The sequence below is a fragment of the Mytilus trossulus genome, chromosome 13 (genome assembly GCF_036588685.1).
Source record: "Mytilus trossulus isolate FHL-02 chromosome 13, PNRI_Mtr1.1.1.hap1, whole genome shotgun sequence".
NCBI lineage: Eukaryota > Metazoa > Mollusca > Bivalvia > Mytilida > Mytilidae > Mytilus > Mytilus trossulus.
This window is the reverse complement of record NC_086385.1, coordinates 6,103,848-6,119,387: the sequence shown is the minus strand read 5'-3', so window position 1 is coordinate 6,119,387 and position 15,540 is coordinate 6,103,848. Positions and strand designations below refer to the sequence as shown.

General features: G+C 32.4%; 2 protein-coding genes across 4 annotated transcripts in view; one reads left to right on the top strand and one right to left on the bottom strand.

The window, feature by feature from the left end:
• Positions 1-15,540, bottom strand: part of LOC134694996 (islet cell autoantigen 1-like) — a 45,211-nt gene that overhangs the window by 16,998 nt on the left and 12,673 nt on the right. The window contains exons 9-11 of one of the 2 annotated variants that reach the window (XM_063556122.1): positions 14,246-14,395; positions 11,523-11,629; positions 10,424-10,573 (exon numbers count right to left, since the gene is read on the bottom strand). In XM_063556122.1, coding sequence (XP_063412192.1) covers positions 10,424-10,573; positions 11,523-11,629; positions 14,246-14,395 — 407 coding nt within the window. The remainder of the gene's footprint in view (positions 1-10,423; positions 10,574-11,522; positions 11,630-14,245; positions 14,396-15,540) is intronic. The other variant, XM_063556123.1, reaches the window with a different exon arrangement.
• Positions 3,160-9,040, top strand: LOC134694995 (tripartite motif-containing protein 2-like). Of its 2 annotated transcripts, none has more exons than XM_063556119.1 (2): positions 3,160-3,312; positions 6,905-9,040. In XM_063556119.1, exon 2 carries the CDS (start codon positions 6,907-6,909, stop codon positions 8,947-8,949), a length of 2,043 nt encoding a protein of 680 aa, XP_063412189.1. In that variant the 5' UTR covers positions 3,160-3,312; positions 6,905-6,906; the 3' UTR covers positions 8,950-9,040. The 2 variants fall into 2 exon arrangements, with proteins under 2 accessions (XP_063412189.1, XP_063412191.1); XM_063556121.1 differs by lacking the exon at positions 3,160-3,312 and adding an exon at positions 5,802-5,939.

The following is a 15,540-nucleotide window of genomic DNA, read 5'->3' as shown; positions in this document are numbered from 1 at the left end:
TGAGTTTTTTCGCTCACATCCTTTTTCGGGATACTTTAAAATGAGACAGAATACAGGTGTGCACGGGTTTATATATGCACGCATGAGTGGATTTGTACAGGTGATTATGATTTAAAATCACTCAACTGTAAAACAAGGTCGTTACTAGCCTGTAGAATAAGATATTCATCTTTAACCCGCGAAGCCTTCGGCTTCCTTACAGAATGTCCATCATCCATCACATCCTATGGATGTTTGGATGATGGTCCATTTTGGTCTCTTGTGGATAGTTGTCTCATTGGCAATCATACCACATCTTCTTTTTTATACTGACATGTAGCTTTTGTCACCTAGTTTCCCATCCCCCTCCCAACCAAAAAAACTCAATATAAACCAAGTATTAATTCATTATAAGTCCCACTTAAGGAATATCAATATAGATTACAGTAGTATAATTGCTCTATTACATTCCTACTAAAAATACCAATACAATTAATCAATTACTCAATAATTCTGTTTACCTACAAATTATAGTCAAATTGGTCTGTGTAAAATTCATTTTCATTATAGTCTGTTCTACATAACCATTGTCATTCCGAAAGTATGTGGCTCTTCACACTAGGTCATCATTAGATAGATCAGTTGTGGATCCTGGTGGGTGGAGTGGGGAATCTGGGGGTTGGAACCGCCCCCTTCTTTTGGACGATTAATGCATTTGAAGGGGACATTAAGTTGGCCTCCCCTTTTGTCCTGGGTTGGGATTCCCCTCCCCCTTTTTCAAAATGGCTGGATCCGCCCCTGTAGATGACTGATGAATAATCATTTGTGGATCTCCATTTGTCTACTTTTCAATTTCGCTACATGGGCAATAACTCTTATAATTGGCATTATTGTTCTATATATAATCAATGAGTTGACACCTCATTAGCATATACATTATTTACTTCCCTACATCACCATAATCATTTGAACACATTCGTTTCAAATTAGCCTTGTAGTTTCAGAAGAGAAATATTTGGAAAAGCTAACGAAGAAATACTGACCATTACCAGATTACAGCAATAGATCAGATTGGCCCATTGAACTCAGAGAGCAGTATGGGGGACACAGATACCCGTAGTCCAGAGAGCAGTATGGGGGACACAGATACCCGTAAAATAATTCTTATATTACATAATAAACATTCTGACCTTTGTACTGTTAAAAACTGAGTTTTTACCTCTAGATGTATTTTGGAAATCATTTACTTCATTGGGTTGGTGCCTCATTTATGTTCTTCAAAAATTATAGCAGTGCTTTCATTATTGCGAAAAATGCGACGATTTTTGTCAATATCGCAAAAATTCAAATAGCATATTCTAGTCTAAAATGACAAAATCATAATAACAAATGTGCATAATAATTTCTGAATTTACAGTAAAACTGGGTAATGCTATCTATCTTTACCCTTAACTGTACCTCATTGTGGGGAAAAATCTTACAAAATTATGAAGTTTTCTTCAATATTTCTATTTAATCGGCTGTAAATTTTACATTTGTCAATATCAGCCTAGATATTAAATCCCCTAATATGTACTAAGGTAAATAAACTGTTAACTTAACACTCTATATTTGACAGATTGGTATCTTTATTACCCGTTGGTTAAGATAACACTATCTGTAAAAAAATAGTTTTCACACATGTATAAAATAGGTTTTTATTAAAGTTCAGGGGCTGTCGTAGCTGTGTGGTAAAATTTAGAGATCTTCAAATCCCATTTTTATTACAAATGCCCATTTGGCCAACAAATGTATTATAATGAGAACCTCAGTGACTTAGTAGTATAAATACATAATTCTAATGCAACAACATTTGTAACGTTCATTTTGATTAGATAACGTCACTTTCATACATGGCATCAATTGATAATTGCTGCTATGGGGCAGACGCGCAAGCGCAGACGGCATATGACAGATTTTAATTACATGTTTTAACGTTGTTTTCTGTCAGTTTCAGTAGAATGGAGATAACAATATTGTATTTTAAGCTTCGATGGCATCAATTGGGGATTTGATGGTCGCAAATACCTGTTTACTGTTTCCGCTAACGCGTAGCCAGTAAACTTAATTTGCGACCATCAAATCCCCAATTGATGCCGTCGGAGCTTAAAATACAATACAGTTATCTCCTAATTGATGTTATGGGAAGTATGCCCAAGCGCAGCCAGCAATATGACAGATTTTAAATACATGTTTTAATGTTGTTTGCTGTCAGTTTTATTAAAATGGAGATAACAATGGTCGCAAATACCCGCCAGTAAACTTAATTTGCGACCATCAAATTCCAATTGATGCCGTCGGAGCGTAAAATACAATACAGTTATCTTCTAACTAGTGTGTCCCTAGCCTGTCAACACTGAATGCTGTAAAACAACTGGTGAATAAGACTACAATCTTGATTGACTAGGATTGTCAGTTTATCTACTGAGGTTTGGTGGTTCTCTCACTTTGGCTTTCTCAACCAATAAAAACAACAGCCAAAAAATAGCACAAAAGTGCTGAAAGGTGTGTTAAAACTCCAATCAATTAACCAATCCAGATACTCAAGTTATTTAAAAACAATCTAAATATAAACCACTATAAATAGTTTTAGGAACATTTAGCAGTGTTTTTGGTATTTTTTGCTGACCGTGCAGGGCCAGTCAAGGTTGTTTCTTTGCAGATTGGTTTCTATTGTATAATGATCCCAGTGCTTAAAGGCCCATCTAACTTGCAGTGAGGTGAGAGTTTATTTTCTCCACGCTGAAACTTGACCATATAGAACAGCAATTAAAGTACTGTTCCTTTCTTTTATCATGATTATGCCATGTATGTATAAATATGAAATCAGACATAAATCTTACATAAAAGATGAAAATAGTCAATGATTTTTTTATACATTTTTTATCTTTATCCTATCCATTTAGCAATTGAACACAAATCCTCAGATCTAAACTTTAAACTATTAACAGGCAATTTTCTTTTAAAGAGAATATCCTTAACATCATTTCCAATATTTATTTTTTCATTTTAATTTACAATCATCCATTTAAATACATGTAAAAAGAAAGCTCAAATTACTGAAGCATGGATACTTAACATTTCAAACTAAATAATTGAAAGAATTAAAACGCTGATCCCTTTTAAATACTTTTACGATATAAGCTATAGGCACGTTATGATTATAAGTTTTTGAAAGGTAAAATTATTTCTACCTGTCAATTTTTACCTGGAGATGTTAAAAACAGGCCACATAACAACGCTAAAGATAACAGGCACATATTTTTTCAGGATTCCAAAAAACTAAAATTTGGGGTAAGATTGATCTGGGTTTTTTTTATTGATTTTAAAAGTTAGTATTCATAGTTTTATCTTTTTAAACTGTATTTTATTTCATTCATTGATAAAATTCTTCTTATAACATGTATGATATATGAAGTAAATTAAAAAATAATTCAATGCTGTCTATATCTAAAAACGCCAAGCAGGTAGATAAGCAAAATTTGCCTTTACATTTTTTCATTCAAAATTGGCACATCATTCTAAAAATATTCCAACATTCTCACTAGATATTAGTGACATTAAACCCAATCTTTACTCAATTAAAAGTATTCAGAATTTCGGGCTAAAAATAAAGCAATTTTCACATTTATTTTCATGGGATTTTGTAATTTTTTTATAAAAATTATTTCTACAAAATTTTTAAAATTCGATATCCATGCAGTAGTTCAAATTCAGGGGTTTATCATATATTGCTATATCAAATCCATAAAATTGAAAATTTCGAACTCTTTTGACTCCAGTTTTTGTCCTTTAACTGCAATTTAACCAATTCAATTTTAGTCATATGTATTCACTGTACTCAGGTTCGAAAATCAACAAATAAAGAAATTGGATTTGGTGTTTATAGGACAAATTTTGAACTCCAAGAACTTTGTAAAATTTTATGACCAAAAGGCCTATTGTACTCTTAAAGTATATAAGAAAAGAGTAAAAAACATATCAAAATTTTCCTTTCTTTTGATTTTCCTTTTAAACCTTTTAATCCAACTGGCCTCATGTCAAGCAAAGGATTAGGATTTTCAATTAAAGTGTCTTAGTATAAACTGTTGCAGAATTACCATAATATATATCTTATCCATGGTATATACAGTGGACACTATAAAGCTTAGTCAAACAAAGTTTATACAAATTCACACCCAATTATATACTGACCTTCCGATATAATATAATAAACAAATACAGTGGTGTTTAAATTTCTAATTTATTGTTAGCATAGAAAATTGATATGTGACTTGTAAAGGAGGGGTTAATAAGGGGGTGAGAATGTCTTCATAGTTGTAATTCCAGGCCAAATTAAGACAAATATGCAAGATTTTTCTGTGGTCAGGTTGTTGTCTCTTTGGCACATTCCCCATTTCCATTCTCAATTTTAAGTTCTGTAAAAGTTCTAATGACCTGTTACACTTTCTATTACCAATGGCAATGCCTTAAAAATGATATATTTATGTTTATTACAAGAAGGGGTTAAAGGCCATACGTTGACCTATAGTTGTTAATTTCTGTGTCATTTTGGTCCCTTGTGGAGAGTTGTCTCATTGGCAAAATGTAAATAGCTGACTATGTGGTTTGGGCTTTACTCATTGTTAAAGGCTGTACAGTGACCTATAGTTGTTAATTTCTGTGTAATTTTGGTCTCTTGTGGAGATGGAGTTGTCTCATTGGCAATCATACCACATCTTCTTTTTTTACATTAAAAGGGAAGTAACAGATAGTCTTCATAGTTGTAATTCCTGCCAAAAAATTAAGCCAAGTTCAATACAAATTTTATAATTATTCATTTATTGATTGATAGAATAATTAGTGTCTACTTATGACATATCAGTCAGTGGCGGATCCAGAGGGGGGGGGGGGGTTCCGGGGGTGCGCACCCCCCTTTATTTTTGCCGATCAATGCATTTGTATCGGGACATATGTTTTGCACCCCCCCTTTGCCCTGGGTTAGCACCCCCCTTTTCGAAAATTCCTGCATCCGCCCCTGTCAGTGCAAAAAGGTTATATTATTGTAAGACCAATTACAATATTACGATTTTATTATAATGAGTATAAACAAAAGGCATTTGAAAAATTTAACATAAAGAGTTATTTCAATATATTAGTACTTTGGTATAGAGCAAAACTGGAAAACTTAAAATGAGTGTAAAAAACATATGAAATTTAATTTTAATTTTACAAAATCGATTATGGACTCAAAACATGATCATAACACCCCAAAAAATCAATACCGGCAAAAGTGTATTTTAATCTAAGTCATATTGATAAAATTAAATAATTTTATATGCCAACAAAAACTATATGGGTCATACAAATATACTTAACTTAAGAACTTCAGTATTTTCTATTTAAATACTAACTTTGTTAAGTTCTAAAAGAATATCAATATTTTTTTAATTTAATTAAAGTCTTAAAATGAAATTTGTTTTCAATAAATTTGATTGATTTGAAGTTTAAACCTTTAATTAAAGTCCAATACCAAATCAATGTCACCTTTTTGCACTAATTGCTTTTAATTTAACTTCTCACACTTGGGTAATCAGGTAAATGAAAATCAATATGTAATTTTCCTTTTTCCTGTCATCAATCAAGCGATTATCACGATAAAATATGTTTTTTAAAGCGATTAATCAATTTAATCTGCTCTATCAATATTTAATACAGAATTTTTTATAGAAAGTTTGTTGTCCCTAGCTACTGGAATGATGTGTTTCATTTTTTAAAATTCATGTACGTGTGAAAACGCGAAAAGTCATCTGGAAAATTGGGTATTTAGGTAAACAAGTATTTAAATTCATAATTCTTTACACTGCTGTGAATGTACTTACATTAGGAAATTATGCTTTTGTAAAATTAATACAGATATTATTCCATCTAGATTTTTAAAGGTAAAGCTCTCTTTTATTTACAGTAATTTTCTATTTTTATCATTTAAATTCAGGTACATGTATTTATGTTAATCTTATTTAAGATGATATGTGTAAACATTTGTTTGCCTTATGTGTACTTGTCTCATTTGAAACCTTGTTATTATTGTAATGTTTTATACAATAAAATTGAGAATGGAAATGGGGAATGTGTCAAAGAGACAACAACCCGACCAAAATAAAAAAACACAACAGCAGAAGGTCACCAACAGGTCTTCAATGTAGCGAGAAATTCCCGCACCCGGAGGCGTCCTTCAGCTGGCCCCTAAACAAATATATACTAGTTCAGTGATAATGAACGCCATACTAATTTCCAAATTGTACACAAGAAACTAAAATTTAAATAATACAAGACTAACAAAGGCCAGAGGCTCCTGACTTGGGACAGGCGCAAAAAATACAAGCATGGATCCAGGGTTGAAGGGAAAAGTACAAACATATTTTTGCTGTTGCTGTTATTGTTTAATGCTTGAACTGTGTGTCAACTTATCTCTTATTGTATTCAGGCTTTAAATAAAATCTCTATTAAAATTCAGTAACTGTTTGAAAGTTGAGTTGTTATAATAAACCCATAAAAGACTAAGATTCATCTCAAATTTTGTATTTGAATAGTCCTAAAAGTTGTATACTGTGGATTCATTATTATTCGTTGGATACCAATTTTCATGGGTTTCCTGGGTACAGGTGAACCACGAATTCAAATGTACAATGAATATTCTATTTTAAATAGGCTTTCTATACAGAGATCTACAAAACCATGAAATCAAATATCCACGAATATGCAAGTTTTCAGCAATCCACGAAAATTGATACCCACGAAAATAAATGAATCCACAGTATATGACATGTAAAAATGCACTTGCATGAGGTCTATTTCTATCAGACACAGCTCATATGATTTTAATATCTATTTGATTTTTTTTCAGGGATGACCACAGCAACAACAATGAATGGAAAAGTGGAGATAACTCTTGCTGAATTAATCGAATCAAAATTCCTGAGGTGTTCCAAATGTAACCAGACTTATCAGAATCCCAGGATTCTCCCTTGTCTACATACATTCTGTGAGAAGTGTATTGAGGAAATCTCCCATGATGCACCAGGCACGACAAATCAAGAAAATTCTATTGATCGATTACAGTGCCCTATATGTCAGTCTTTTATAGGAATTCCAGGAGAGGGAGCCACTACATTTCCTGAGAATCCATTCTTGTCTAATTTACTGAATATTCATGATTACAAACATCCAAAAGAACGAAAGTGTGATTATTGCTCATTTGATGGGAAAAGGACATCAGCTGAATATCTATGTTTAGACTGTAATGACGATATGTGTAGCAATTGTTCCGATGCCCACCGTCGCACAAAAATAACCCGTAACCACAGTGTCATACCATTCAAACAAATTCAAAATGGCCTCTATGATCATGACATGCGTTCACATCAAGCACGACCATGTACCAAACATGATGATCAATTGGACTTTTTTTGTGAAATCTGTGAAATTCTAATTTGTCCTCAATGTAAAAATGAGGAGCATGATAGTCATAAAAGTATCAAATTTGACGATGCCTTGCCTCGCTATAAACGTCATATCAATGGCTTACTAGAGGGAATCCAAGGTCGCATTCCCAGCATTGCTGACTATGTGAAATATTTAAAATCTTATGAGAATTCGTTGAAAGAGAGCAAACAAAAACTTACAGAAAATTTAGAAGCCCAGTCAAAGACTTTACATCAAATAATTGACAGTTACAAATCTAAAATGCTTACAAACATTTCTCAAAAATGTGAAGCGGAATTGGCTGACCTTGAAACAAAAAGCAATAACCTTGAAATTGCTGGTAAATCTTTGCAGGATAATGCAACATATCTTCAATATCTACTTCATCATGGACGTAGCGACGAAATCCTTGCTTTACATCGTCAAATTACTTTCCGTCTTACACAACTTGCTAATATGCAAATTGATGGAATTACTCAGAAACTAAAAATGGGGTTCTCCCCAGGAACAAACATGGAACAAAATATTAAACTTCTCTTTGGAAAACTTCTACTTGAACATGTTCCTGTTAGTCAAAAAGAGGCTGCATCTGCTCTTGAAAATGGTCAGCTGTCTGTGACCACTATGTTACCACCATTGAAGAATTCACCAGAGGTCGTGAAAACATTCGACGCAGAGGGAAGCAATGATTTTAAAGATGTCTGGCCAACCGGAGTCTCTATTACGCAGAGTGATGAGGTGGTCACAGTAGACAGGGACAACAAAAAGGTCAAGGTCTTTGACAAGAATGGCAACCTCACTTTGGAATTCGTTGGAAAGCCAGATGACAAGTTAGGATCACCTTTTGATGCAACTGTTCTAAAAAATGGAAATATTGCAGTGACAGACTATGAAACAAACGAAGTTAAGATTTTTGATGCGGCTGGTCAATTTCTTTCCTCTATTTCTGGTCATTTCAAGCATCCAAGGGGAATAACTACAAACAGCAAAGGTCATATCATAGTTGTAGATTGTGGTACACTACAGTTAACAGTTTATGACCCCAAAACAGGAGAACTTTTACAGAAAATAGAAGCAGTAGATGGAAAAGGTTCGAAAGTTCTGGTAGATCCATATTGTGTGGCCGTTACTAATAAGGATAATATCTTAGTAACAGACACAGCAGCGCCAAATATCAAAATCTTCAGTTCAAGCGGAAAATTCCTTGCAAAATATGGAAGTTATGGCACGAAACAAGATCAAATACTTCAACCCTACGGTATCTGTTGTGATGATTACGGGTATATTTTCGTAGCCGACAACCAGAACCATCGTATTCACGTTCTTTTACCTGATGGTTCATTCTGTAAATATCTTCTGACAAAAAGCGATGGACTCTGGCATCCTATGGGTTTAGCTATCACTAAAAATGGACATTTTCTAGTCACAGAAGCGCTAGGCAAAGTTCGCGTCTTCCGATATATTTAAAGAACTAAAATGAAAACGGCATCTAGAGTTTAGTTTAATCAATCTGACACTCTCCTTTCATGTACTAGTGCAATTAAATATCTTTATCAAAGATTTGCTTCAGAGTATATATATTAAGCCAACAAATCGGAAGCAAAATGATATTCTAAATCAACTTGTAGTAAAGGATAGTTTTCTCCCTTGTACTTAAGATGGTAATGCCAATGTTTCATTCAATATAATATTTGAAAACAATGGTTGTCATAATACTGTTTCCACAAGAAATTTCAAAATATATGTGATAGTTTCAAATTTATAGTTATTTCTGGTTACTATTTTCATGGTTTAAGACCTCAAAGGTTGAAAGTGCTTTAAAAATATGGTCACATGGGCTTCTCTTTTCCAGTATATAAACCAATTTTGAAGAGAATCCATGTAACTGTGCTGTCAGCCATGTTGAAATTAAATCAGTGGGGTGCGTTGTGATCTTACAAGGTCAATAGAAGACATGTGGCAAGGTCATTATCAACCAAACCCTAGGTTTCCAAAAGCAACATGAGCAAGTCAGATTTCCTTCCCCTCAATTGGCCGTTTCAGAATCTAAAGCATCCTGGGTAATTTCATTGTTCGTATCCAAAGTAAAAATTACGTTACGTCATTGGTTGAGTTTCCATTGTTTATAACGTTTTAAACCAATCAACACGCTTTGGTGTATGCTTTTGAAAATATTACCCAGGATGCATTAGATTCTGAAACGGCCAATTGATCATCATGTCATAAAACCAATTTATCTTTCAACCAATCAACCATGTTTTAGACAGAACTATACTTTTGGTTTGCTATAAGTTTTAAATCTTAAAAAAAGTTGACTTCAGGAAAATAATATTTTACATCAGCAACGTCATTACCTCCCCTGTAACTGTATTGTATGCCCTTAAATCCAGACATTATGAAAGTTAATCAACCCTTGAACAAATCATAAGAGAGGTCTACATACCTTTTCTTATTAAATTTAGTTTTTTTTTTAGTCTTTTTTGACGTTGATATTATAAAAGTGCACCTATTCTCAACAACAGCTGTCACTTCCATTTAAATCATAGCATTTTTTACCAGACATTAAATGAATATGAACAACCCATTAACATATTATAAGCAGACTTGAGGTGATTGCAATTGTTAATGAGCTGTAATTGATTACAATCTTTCAAGTAATCACAGTAATCATTCTTCAGCCAAAATCTGATTACATGTAATTTAATTTAATCAATTACTTTCAAAATACCCTGTCATACCCGTAGCCAGAGGGGGTTTGGATCCGAACCCCCCCCTCCTTGAAAACAAAGAAGCACTGTAAAAATCAATGTTCTGTTCGAATTGTGACTGTTAAAGTCGAGTTTGTGAATCCAACAACCCCCCCCCCCCCCCCCCCCCGCAAATTCCTGGCTACGGGCCTGCCTGTAATCCAGATTATAAATAATAAGAGAGGTCTACATACCTTTTTTATTAACTTTTGTCAGCTTCATCTTTTCTGATGTTGATATGATTTGGCCAGTAAAATCTTCCTCTGGTTTGTCCTCCTCAAACTCTATAAACGGACTAGAAGTATCGGACTTTTTGGAATCTCTTGAAAGGATTGATTTGTTCTCTGAAAAAATATGGATGAAACTTGTTGGAGTTCCGGTCAATATAATACTTCCATGATTAAACATAGATAAAATTGAGAATGGAAATGGGGAATGTGTCAAAGAGACAACAACCCATCCAAAGAGCAAACAGCAGAAGGTCACCAAGGGGTCTTTAATGCAGCTAGATAAGATTGTATTTCAATGTCAAGCAGTCGACATCAATTATAATAAGATTTTAAATTAAGTTTAAGGAAAAAAACTCATGGATGCACCTTGTGATATTTCACACTTTCTTACACTGTATCTAATAAAATGCAATGAAACAGTTGCGATTGGACAAAAGTCACCAAAAAAAATAAAAAAATCTAGAGGTCAACAATTGGTCAGCAAAAACTGACAATGTTTTATATATATATAAAGAGTATGTGAAGACTGAAATCCTCTAAAATCTAGAAAAGTAATACAAATATAAGAGAATTTCAAATATATGGTTGAAGTATTTCATCCTCTGTATCACTAGCCCATCAACACTAAGGTTGTGAGTTTGAACACAGCACACAGCAGATTCGCTCAAATCCAAACTTAATTGACTAAGATTGCAAGTTTTCCTGCTAAAGGTTGGTAGTTGTTTCAAGTTTCCAGAAAAACTGACCACCTTGATATACCCAATAGTTCTGAAAGTTAAACCATTAAACACCAAAAATCAATCATTCAAATATATGCCACCAACATAAAATTTATTGAAGGGTTAAAGTATAAAGATAATCAAACTAATCATAGGAATGCCTTTTTTGGAAACTTTTAAAATAACCTTAAAAATGTTCTGCACACTTTTACATAACAGGTTACAGGGGGTTTTCAGTATGCACCTCATTAGATAGAAAAAATATAATACAGTAATTAAACTATTTCAAAATTTTATGATTCACTTTTAAGAATCTAGTCGAGTGACAGTCAAATCAATCCTACCTTCATTTAAAGTATGTCCATCTCCTTCATATAAATTCTGCAAACTACCATTGGTCTGTAAGGAGTCTTTACCTTCGTCGTCATGGTAATCTTCAAATTCTATCAACCTAGAAAAAAACACCTTTGATTTCATGTTATTTTATTTATTGTAATGGTAATCTTCAAATTCTATTAACCTAGAAAAAAAACACCTTTAATTTTATGTTATTTTATTTATTGTAATGACAATGTTCAAATTCTATCAACCTAGGATAAAAGACATTGTTTCCTTAAATTCTTTTACATATTCAAGTTGCCACTTCTTTTTTTCCAAATAATTGTAAACATTCAAAGTTTTCAATACATTTTCAAAAATTTTGCAATTCAATAGGAGAGAACGCTTGCTATATTGTATAGAGAGAAAAAGACCTTTGATTTTATATTCAAATTTACACTGTTTTTTTATCCAAATATTTGTAACCCACAAAGTTTTCCACACATTATCAAAGTTTTTTGCAATTCAATGGGAGAGAAGCTTTCTATGTTGTATATAGAGAAAAAAGACCTTTGATTTCAAATGTTATTCCATATATATCCAAATTTACACTGTTTTTTTTTATCCAAACATATGTAACTGCCAAAGTTTTACATGCATTATCAAAGTTTTTGCAATTCAGTGGGAGAGAACTCTGGTTATATTGATTTCAATTTTATTCCATATAAATTCAATTTTACACTGTTTTTTTTTATCCAAATATTTGTAACCGATAAAGTTTTCAATACATTAAAGTATTTGCAATTCAATGGGAGAGAACTCTAGTTATGTTGTATAGAGAGAAAACAGATTATCTCCCATGTTTCAAAGAGGAAATGTTTACTGAATGGATAAAAATTAACTGTGATGATTATCATTTTCAACCTAAGGGTGCTTTGTATAGAATGATTCTATTTTGACAATTTTATAATTCTTTTACATATTCAAGTTTCCACTACTTTTCCCAAATATTTGTAACCAAAAAAAATTCTATACATTATCAAAAATTTTGCAATTCAATGGCAGAGAATTCTTGCTATGTTGTTTTGAGAGAAACAAAGTAATTTCTCATGTCTCAAAGACCAAATCCAAAGTGTTTTTTTTTTTAACATAAATTAGGCCGTTAGCTTTATCGTTTGAATTGTTTTACATTATTGTCATTTTGAAGCCTTTCATAGCTAACTATGCTCAATGTTGAAGGCTGTACTGTGACCTATAGTTGTACATTTCTGTGTCATTTTGGTTTCTTGTGCAGAGTTGTCGCATTTGCAATCATACCACACCTTCTTTTTAATATTTACTGTATGGCCAGAAAACAAATTGGGCAGATTGTCATTTTCATCTAAAAGGTGCTTTGTTGGAAAGCTTCCATTTTATCATCTAACACATAATGGAAAAGGTCTGCTTGTAAAATTGCCCGAATTAAAAGCTCTGTTTCAAAGCAATAAATTCTTTTAAAATTCTAAATAGTAAAAGTTTTATTGTCTAATTTAATTATGAAGAGTTTGGTTCTGTTAGTTAAGCCAAATTTGTTTAAAAAAAATCATATTGTGACATAACATTGGTTTCTTTGAAGTGCCATTTGAACAATGTGTCGAATTTAATACTAAAACTACTGCTAAATGCTCTTGTTACTTTTGCTTAAATCATAATTTTCCACAGGTAAAAACTTTTTCATACTATTTTTGGTGGATTTTCTGGCCTACCTCAAAATCATTCAAAATAATGTAAATTCTGAAACTATTGCCAGGTTTTATACTGCAATCAGCTATTTTACTATACAGATAAAGCTATACGTATAAACGTTAGCTTTATACGTCAATGACCCCATCTAACCTATAAGCCCCGCCTCCTTATTGTATTTCATCAACAACGTCACGTCACGACCATGACAACGTAAAGTAACAATGGTCAAACTTTTATGAATTTATACTTTTATGTCTTCAAATTGGTTTTTTATATACCATGATAATCAAATGTTATTAATTAAGTTCATTTTCCCTTTCTAATTCCTCAATATGTCAATGTCTTATCGCCTGGACTACGCTCATAGGGAAATACCCCAAAATGGTACCCCAAGAGGGAAATTCCTAACACTTTTTTTTAACAATTTTTGATATATAATTTTTGCATTTTAAAATAATTTTTTTTCGATTTCAGTATAAAAACAATATACGTATAGTGTCTTGAAATATGAAATTTATTTGTATTTGGCACGAAACAGAAAATGCTCGGTAGAACCTCGCATTTTCCCGTTTCTAAGCCTCATACAAATAAATTTCATATTTCAAGACACTATACGTATATTGTCTAATTAAATTGTACATATGATGTGACTGGGTGAATATTGCAAAAATAAGAAACTGCAATCTGATATATATCTGTAAGAAGATTGTCCACTTTCCAAAAATCGCAATAATAAATGCACTTATAATTTCTCAATATCTACAGTATTTTTTGGACACAATGGCCTATCTCCAATCATTCAAAATACTGTGGATTCATTTAATTTTTGTGGGTACCAATTTTCGTGATTTGAGGACAACTTGAATATTCATGGATATTTAATTTCATGATTTTGGCAAAATCTGGATACATTTCTTAAGAATCTTTGTGATTTGTTGAACATTTAAATGTGTGATTCTCTTGTACCCACAAAATTCACGAAAATTGGTATCAAACGAATTTGAATAAATCCAATTAGGTTTACCTGTCGTCACTAATATTTTCTGAAATATCGCCATTATTTTGTAACAAATTTTTATCATCATTTTCATCAATGTGCCCTTCTAATCTACTGGACAATTCTTGATCAAATTCTTCTCTTTGTTTTTGGCATTTTTCTTTGATGTAATCGTAACTGAAAGTGACAACACATACACAACATTTATGCACACAGATAAACTAGCATATGTGTAAAATACACAATTAAAACTAGAGGATTCTTAAGTTTAAGGTGGTACCCAACATTTTCATCAAAATTAATTTGGCTCATTTAATTTTCATAAAATTTAGTCAAATTCTTTACTTTGACCCTTTAACAAAAATATAAAAATTTCAAAAATTTTGAACCAACCGTTTTGTCAGAAATTACACTGGTTATCTAGCAGTTTGACAAACACCAATTTTGATCTTTGAGAAGCTTAATATTCCTTTTACAACACAACGTTATCAAAACGTTTAGCTGATTTTACAGAGTTATATCCCTGGAGTGTAAGGTACCACCTTAAACAACATTTATACACACAGATAAACTAGCACGTGCAGAATGCACAATCAAAGCATGCAAAACTGGAGGATTCTTTAGGTAAAATAACATTTATACACTTGTTCTAATTTAAGCATCCAAAACTGAAGGCAAAATTAAAGGATCCATCATCGAATAGGGAGATGCATTAGGTTAAACAACATTTAATACACTTGTTCTAATTTAAGCATCCAAAACTGAAGGCAAAACTAATGGATCCATTATAGAATAGGGAGATGCATTAGGTTAAACAACATTTAATACACTTGTTCTAATTTAAGCATCCAAAACTGAAGGCAAAACTAAAGGATCCATTATCGAATAGGGAGATGCATTAGGTTAAACAACATTTAATACACTTGTTCTAATTTAAGCATCCAAAACTGAAGGCAAAACTAAAGGATCCATTATCGAATAGGGAGATGCATTAGGTTAAATAACATTTAATACACTTGTTCTAATTTAAGCATCCAAAACTGAAGGCAAAACTAAAGGATCCATTATCGAATAGGGAGATGCATTAGGTTAAACAACATTTAATACACTTGTTCTAATTTAAGCATCCAAAACTGAAGGCAAAACTAAAGGATCCATTATCGAATAGGGAGATGCATTAGGTTAAACAACATTTAATACACTTGTTCTAATTTAAGCATCCAAAACTGAAGGCAAAACTAAAGGATCCATTATCGAATAGGGAGATGCATTAGGTTAAACAACATTTAATACACTTGTTCTAATTTAAGCATCCAAAACTG